This window comes from Crocodylus porosus, unplaced genomic scaffold, assembly GCF_001723895.1.
Source record: "Crocodylus porosus isolate Cpor-Errol unplaced genomic scaffold, CroPor_comp1, whole genome shotgun sequence".
Lineage (NCBI taxonomy): Eukaryota > Metazoa > Chordata > Crocodylia > Crocodylidae > Crocodylus > Crocodylus porosus.
Window position 1 is genome coordinate 40,645,147 of NW_017728911.1, and position 8,119 is coordinate 40,653,265.

Sequence of the window (8,119 nt, forward strand, 5' to 3'; positions counted from 1 at the left end):
AACAAGGTGCTTTTCACCCCATCGTCCAAGTCACTGATGAAGATGTTGAACAATGCGGGCCCGAGGACCGAGCCCTGGGGGACCCCACTGCCCACATCCCTCCAGGTCGAACATGACCCGTCCACCACCGCTCTCTGGGTGCGGGCCTCCAGCCAACTGGTGACCCATCTCACTGTGTAGGCACTGACACCACAATGTCCTAATTTTTTTTTAAACGAGAATGGGGTGAGAGACAGTGTCAAAGGCCTTCCTAAAGTCCAGAAAGACTACATCCACCGCAACACCTGTGTCCAGGGCTTTTGTGACCTGGTCATAGAAGGCCACCAGGTTGGTCTGACAGGACCTGCCCCTAATGAACCCATGTTGGTTGCCCCTAAGCATATACTCCCCTTCTTGCCCCTTTGCAGATGTGCACCTGGATAATTCTCAGAGAGCTTCCCCAGGACCAAGGTAAGACTAACAGGCCTATAATTTCCTGGGCCCTTCTTCCTCCCTTTTTTGAAAATGGAGACCACATTGGTCCTTTTCCACTCCTCTGGCACCACACCAGAGCACCACAGTGAGATGTGACCTCCTGAGGTCCCTTTCCACTCTAACTTTCTAGGATCCATCCAGAGGGAGAATATAGCAATCATAACTGTAGCAAAAACTTATTTTAATGGCTCAGACATGCTCAGGAGAATCCCTTTAAAAAAGGAGGGGCTCACACTTACTTGTTATCAGTGTTTCCTCGTGATTTCTTGTAGTTCGCGTAATCCTCTAAAATTGAATCAACATTCTTCTTCGCAGGAAGATAAAAGAGCTAGGAAAGACAAAGTATAGCTGGACTAATGCAAGCAAATCACACTTCTGCAGATAATATTTATAAGTCAGCATACCACTTACGACAGAGACAAGGAAACACAAAGAAAAAGATTTCTTCAGAAACGTTTAGTGGCTCATGGAATCTGTTATTGGGAGATACTCCAGTAAAATGTGCATGTGCCTCGTGACTGACAGTATCAAATTATAGCCAACCTTTCCTGCATTGCCCCCTTTGTCCTCTCATGTTTTTAGGCTTTAAAAAAAAACTTCATTTTATTGTTTAAGCAGATCTCTTAAAAACCACTCAACATGCAGCAGTAGCCTGAAAGACACAAGAATAGAGCAAAAAAGTTCATGATAGCTAGGTATAGCAGACTTCCGCTCCAGGGAGATGGTGGAGTATTGTATAGGGAGTACTATGACACTTTTACATACTAAACCTTAACCTTTCAAGTATGATTTTCCAAATCTGTTAGCAGCTGAGACTTGCACTGTGTGACCAGCAAGTCAATATATATTCCCCTTTCTGCTCCTTACAGATGTCTGTGACTCATCACCACTTTACCCAGGCTGTGCCTATAAACTGTGGACCCTACTTTTACCTTATATATCCATCAAGTCACTTTCCTGCACCTATACAACTAGCCTTAATTTACTGCAAGGTGAAGCAGTACAGCAAGTACTTGTCATTCTCAGTTCTCCATCAGGACTGAAATCTCAACTTGATCAAGATGGAATTTAGAATTTAACATTAAAAGCAAGCTATACTTTTTGGATCTTCTTGGACTGTTAAGTCCCCACAGCTAGAACACAGGTTGTATAGGATACCAGTACTGAAGCAAGCTTGGTAGGAAAAAGACCCAAGCTCCATGTCACTCAAGTTATGGTTACTGCTCCTTTGCCTTAGTGTCACACAAGTTTTCAAAAGCAAGTAGACAAGGGAAGACACCCTCCCACCCCCACTGGTTTCAAAGGGAGCCTTGGCTGCGCAACGGCTGCAGGAGCAAAGCTATGGTCTACGACAGGAATGAGAAGTGACAGCCTGTGCTCACATCAGAACAAGCCAGTCAATTTACCAGAAAATGAGTCAGTCACAAGGTTTCTATCACTCCGTAAGATTCTTGTCAGTTTTATTAACTAAGGTTTCAGCACGTGAAACTAGTCACAACTCATTAAAGGTCCTGAACTGAAAGAGAGCTAGATTGTAGTCTATTACAGGAGAAAAAAAACAAGCAAAGTTTAAATTTACCTACACAATTGGTATGAAAGCTTATTTCGGATTTAAATAACGAAGAACAAGGATTAACAGTAACCTGCACAGGTACACCAGAGGTGGTTTCCACAGAGCCTCCCTGCTTAGAAAGCTGTTTTTTTGTGCTACACCCTAGGCTTTTGGCAAGATCTCAACTCCTCCTCTGTCCTGAAATTTAAACATGTGAAATGTCATCAACATCAATAAGGAAGCATTGCTATGGACCAACCTTTTCTGTCCATTAGAGTAAACTGTGCATTACAGTATATCAGACTCAAGAAATACACACAGGTTGACACCACACTTATGGCTAGTAAGAGTTTAAAAAGGGCAAGTTAACATTTAGTTTGTGCCAGCCGGAGTCCAGACACTAGAATCTATTCTGGAAGATTACAGGCAGCTGTGCTGGGCTGCGGTACCCACCCATGAACTATGGGCAGAATCTAAGGGCATCTAGAGAGTCAAAAAGGCCATGGGGAGGCAAAGTCACAAACTGATTGCTCCATTATGCCTTGCTGGAGGAGACATGTCACTGAATGCACTTACAGCAAGAAGATAACATTTAAAAAAAAAATGTACCTGTTTTTGCCTTGTGATCAAATCCCAGTCATCAACAAGCCATGGTTTCAGCTCTTCTGGAATTTTAACCTTTACTTCAACTCTGTTCATAAATGTTTCTTCCTAGAAGGGTGGGAGGGAAAAAGTCATCCTCTCTTCTTGGCTTATTGCACCCAGGCAGAGCAATTGTTTTCCTGAACAAAAAACTTACAACTATGCAGCTGCTACTGTCACTTCAAGTTCTCCGATTAAGTGAAAGATTATTCAGCTCCACTTAGCTTGACAGTAACCAGAACCCACTATCCCAGAAACTCTACTATAGCACTCAGCTCATTTCATTTGTTAACATATATACTTAAAGCTTTTGCAGCTGGGAGCATTATTTCCAATTAACTGCCCATGAATTCATGCTTACAACCCTCAATTCAACAGCAAGAGAAGTCAATCTTAAATAGGTATTTCCAGTGACGTGCGTTACAGAATGCTCTACAAGCTCAGCTTAGACTCGGTCTCCAGGCACATATCTAATATATTTCACAAGATAAGGAGGACAAATTGCTAAGCTAACTTGTCGTGGCCAATCAAAACAAAAAAAAACAAAAAAAACCATTTTGTTAAAGACCACTTGCATAGATTTTTTAATTAAAACCGTTTCCATCTGTGTGCATTTAAGAATTATTCCATTATCTATGACATACATAGGAAGTAGTATTTTGAGAGGAAAAAAAAAAGCCTCAAAGCTCCCAAATTTTAGCCTGCAACATATTCACAACTATGAATAAATGCTCACACATATATGCATTAGGGCATTCTCCTCCATATGCTTGCTTTTTCCTGCAGGAGTAAAACAACTGTGTGGAGAACGAGATCTGGAAATTCAGTATTAACTATTGAAGAAAAGCCATTTCTGGCAGGTACACGACAGAATGCTACAATGGCTTCAACATTCAAATATAATAAAAGTCTTAGTCTGTCACACTCTGGGTCAACTGTGCACGCGCCAATCAGCGGCGCATGCAAAACTTTGCACCAGGGCTCAGGGGAGGCGGCAGACGGGCATGTTCCATCTCGTCCCCGACCCGGCCCAGCCAAGCCAGGGCCCCATTCGATGACTGGGGCCCCGGGTGGGCCAGGTCAACAGACTATCAGAACCCAGCATCTCCTCCACATGTGCAGTGTTGGGGAGCCGGGGGGGGCCATGGCCCCCCAGTCTGCACAGGGCAAAGGCAGACTGCAGCTGCGGGCAGTGCTCAGCCTCTGCTCCCTGCCTCGCTGCTGACGCTTTGACAGCAGTGCGGTGGAGCACCACGTGCCTTGCTACCCAGCCCACCCAGTGGCGGGACTCACATGGCACTGTGCCGCGCCACTGTCGAAGCAGTGGCAGTGAGGCAGAGCAGAGGCTGAGTGCAGCCTGCAGCTAGTCTGCCCTTGCCCCATGCACAGACTGGGGGGCCACAGGCCCCCCCCTTGGCGAGCCGCTGAGCTCCGATTGTCTCACTGGGGCCCTGACTGGGCCAAGTTGTGGGGCAAATCCAAGCCCAGGAAACTCCTCCAGGAGGCATGGCATAGGTCAGAGGACACACATGCAGGCCCAGACCAGAAGAGAGGGGAATGGTTCACCGGACATGGGCCACTGTCCCCATCTGTCCGTCATTCTTGACAGGTAATTGGCTAGCCTATGGAAGAAGTTTACTTTCTGTATTTCATAGTTTCATAGGTTTCTAGGGTCGGAAGGGACCCGAGTAGATCATCTAGTCTGACTCCCTGCCATGGCAGGAAAGAGTACTGGGATCAAACGACCCCAGCAAGGTGTACATCGTTGTGTGGTAGGTAAATTTGATTCCACCAGGAGAAGTCATTTGCTTGTGCTGTTTTCACATACTCGCAAAAAAAACTGAGGCTCCCCAAACTGGATTGAGAACCACACCTAGCACTCATGTGGAGCTCACAGGACCCCAGAGGGTTCAGTCCCAAACCAGGGTCTAAGCATGCAAGCCTCACCAACATCAATTTTCACTGTCCTGGTGAACATGTGCAAACTTTCCAAGTTATAAAGTCTGAGTAAAGATATCAGTGACCAAATAGAAGTTTTAATTTATCATTAAGTTTCTGGCTCCTTCATCAATAAGTATGATACAGGGAGTACTAACAAACAGCTGCAATTATCTTCATGAGACCAGCATCATTCAGTGGCAGGGGGAGGAGGGGAGGGAGCGGAGCAGGCAATAGAGTTGATCAGCTTTCAGCAAATCAGCTTGATCAAAGTTACAACAGGTTTTGCATTTTTGCAGTTAGTTCTTGCAACTGCTACTTCCCAACTCACTGGTTTAATTTGTCAGCTGGCAACAGGCATATACTAAAGTACAAAAGATCAAATATTCCCAACTGTCAGCCTTCATTAACAGACTGCTAAGGTACCAGAGAGTGTCAAAGCATTATGATGCTAATCAGACCCTACCAGACCTGCAGGGAAAACAAGGAGCTAAGTAAAAGGAGTTTGAAATACCTCTACTTTGCACCCTTGCATTTTTCTAAAATCAATTTAGTTAAAACAAAACACCCAACAACTGTTCCATGAATTGTCCAGTCTGTCACATCTGAGATCACAGAAATAAAGTGGACAAAAGCTGCAGACCTCAACGGGGGGGAACAAAAAAACACAGCAACAACAAATGAAAACAAACTTCTTGCCCAAAAGCTGAAATCCAATTTTAAAAATGACAATGCATCGAACGTTTGAAGGAACTTACACTTTCAACTGTGGGGTCTACTCGAGCCCTTTTCTTCCTAGGAGGCTGGGGAGTCTCACTGCTACTGCTTCCTTCCCCAATTCCAGGAGCTACACAAAATATAGTCATATTGTCAGCGCATGTATAAAATATGTCAGCTTACAAACAAGTCTCCCTTTTAATACTAATTTTCACAAGTATACCCAGGTTTGTCTCAAAGCTCTGATGAACTTCTTTTACTTAAAGAAAATCATTCCTTTTTCTAGAAGGTTTTTACTCCTTTAACTTAAGCATTATGAACAGGGTGGGTTTGATTTCAATCAAATCAATTTAAATTATGATTTAATTCACTGGTTAGGAAGCCTCGATTTAATCATTTTTTCCTACCAAAAGTGCATTCTTATTGTTTGATACCCTTTATTCACTTAACTTCTTGAAACCCTGCACCTTTAGAGAAAGGCAAGGACTTGATTGTTTGTACACAAACTTGCCAAGACAAGAGGGCCGCCAGGTAGGTAAGCAGGAGGGCTGCGCGACAAGGCAGCGGTCCATTTCCAGCTGAAACAGCTGGTCAGTTCCATCAAAACGTCTCACCGTTTGGACCCAGTTTCAACATTTCGCCCATATGCTAGAATGGTGGGGGGGGGAATCAAAACAGCCTATAACTTTGTCATTTCTGGTTTGATTTTGATGAAATTTGCAGGAATGGTAGACCCTTCTGAGGGCACGATGCCTGTCAAGTTTTAAGGAGATAGGCGCAGGAGGTTCAGGGAAACAGCACCATAAAATCTTGAAAGCAAAAACTCATGTCATGTGCACGTGTTAAGCCACAGTGGGGTCAGAACTGCAGGCATGCTAGCCCCTGCTGAGGGCACAAAGCCTGTCAAGTTTCAAGGAAATAGGTGCAACAGTTCGGGGGAAACTGTATTCAAGCTGCAGACAATTAAAACTTGTGACATGGGTGACACTGGGTGTTAAAAGGGACAGCTGGGTGAAAACTGCAGGCCTGCTAGCGCCTGCTGAGGCCACAAAGCCTGCCAGCTGTCAAGGAGATGGATGCAGGAGAGTCCTGGGACCCTGCACCTTTGGCTGCTGACAGGCAAAGCTCATGACATGGGTGCTTGTGCAACTGACTGTCTCGGTCTTGGGGCAGAGGGGGGTGAAAACAACAGGCCTGCTAGCCCCTGCTGCGGCCACGATTTTGGCTACAAAGGACCAACTTGCAGGATCATCATAAAATTCCAGTTTATTAGATGGATTCAAAAGTCAGATCATAAACCTTGGAGCTGATGCGCGCGCGTGCACACACACACACACAAGCTAGCTATGACCACTAAGCATTTGTGTCAAGATATAGCTATCCCCAAGTGCTGCAGTCCACCATCAATGGCCAGTTAAGGCTTCTTTCAGTGCAATGTTGCTTCACAAGGGGGTCACCAGCTGGTCCTCCTGCCTGGACCGGCAGTGTGCTGATGAGGCCAAAGAGGGTGCCATTGGGGGTCATTCTTCACTGCCTTTTATCCCTCTCTGGTAGACTGTGGTGACTCCCCAGTTCTTGGGCTTACCCAATCCAGGGGTCATTGACCTCATCAAACATCCCCCTTGGTGGCTGCTAGATGGCAGCTGTCAGCCCTGGGGGTCATGTCCACAAGTATGTGCAGTTTTGGGAGTCTGTTGATGAATTTTGATTAACTCACTGCCATGATGAATAGGGCTCTGGGAGCTGTTGATCAGGGGGTATTCAGTCCCAAGAGCTGATTTCCAGCATCCATCAGTTCAAACCAGAGCTTCTGTACCCTTAACTGTGAAGTTTGAAGGCTCTGTATTGTTTCTTTCCTCTCCTTAGTCTGTGATTTCCTGTGTGTTAATCCTTGCTTATTAACTCATTATCATAACTAGCTACTGTGTTACAGTCGTCCCTGAGTGAATCACGGATTCATTGTGTAACACAGTAGCTAGCTATGGTAACGAATTAATGAGCAAGGTTTAAACCACAGGCTAAGAAAGGAAAGAATCAATACAGAGCCTTCAAACTTCACAGTTAAAAAGATACAAAAGCCCCAGTTTGAACTAATGAAACTGACTCTTGGGACTGAATTCCCCCCCACCCCAATCAACCGATCCCAGAACCCTATTCAACACAGCAGTGAATTAATCAAAATTCATCAACAAACTCCCAAGACTACACATACTCGCAGGAATGACCCCCGGGGCTGACAGCTGTCATCCAGCAGCCACCAAGGGGGACATCCCACGAGGTCAATGACCCCTGGACTGGGTAAGCCCAAGAACTGGGGAGTCAGAGTCTGCCAGAGAGGGATGAAAGGCAGCGAAGAATGACCCCCAATGGTGCCCTCTTTGACCTTACCAGCACACTGCCAGTCCAGCCAGAAGGACCAGCTGGCTACTTCCTTCTGAAGCAACAACAGACTGAAAGAAGCCTCGACTGGCCATCGACAGTGGACTCCAGCACTTGGGGATAGCTATATCTTGACATCAGTGCTTAGTGTTCATAACTAGCTACTGCAAGTTTGTACGAGTGGTGTCAGCCTCAAGGTTTATGATCTGACTTCTGCATCCATTTAATAAACTATAATTATGATGATCCTGCGAGTTGGTCCTTTGTAGCCAACATTGTGGCCACAGCAGGGGCTAGCAGGCCTATTGTTTTCACCCCCCTCTGCCCCGAGACAGAGACAGTCAGTTGCACAATCACCCAAGATGACACCAAACTTTGGGGCAAAGCATCCACGCCAGAAGATAGGCGGGTGATCCA

General features: G+C 45.5%; 1 protein-coding gene and 1 long non-coding RNA gene across 5 annotated transcripts in view; one reads left to right on the top strand and one right to left on the bottom strand.

The window, feature by feature from the left end:
- The window catches only part of LOC109309228, a 22,721-nt gene extending 14,943 nt beyond the window's left edge, over positions 1-7,778 (top strand). Inside the window, exon 3 of the long non-coding RNA XR_002100847.1 lies at positions 7,647-7,778. This is a non-coding gene — a long non-coding RNA (uncharacterized LOC109309228). The remainder of the gene's footprint in view (positions 1-7,646) is intronic.
- MORF4L1 (mortality factor 4 like 1) overlaps positions 1-8,119 on the bottom strand; it is a 37,071-nt gene that overhangs the window by 10,378 nt on the left and 18,574 nt on the right. For all 4 annotated transcript variants that reach the window (XM_019533906.1, XM_019533904.1, XM_019533905.1 and 1 more), the window contains 3 exons: positions 5,365-5,453; positions 2,636-2,737; positions 714-802 (listed from right to left, as the gene is read on the bottom strand). In XM_019533906.1, the coding sequence (XP_019389451.1) occupies positions 714-802; positions 2,636-2,737; positions 5,365-5,453 (280 nt within the window). The remainder of the gene's footprint in view (positions 1-713; positions 803-2,635; positions 2,738-5,364; positions 5,454-8,119) is intronic.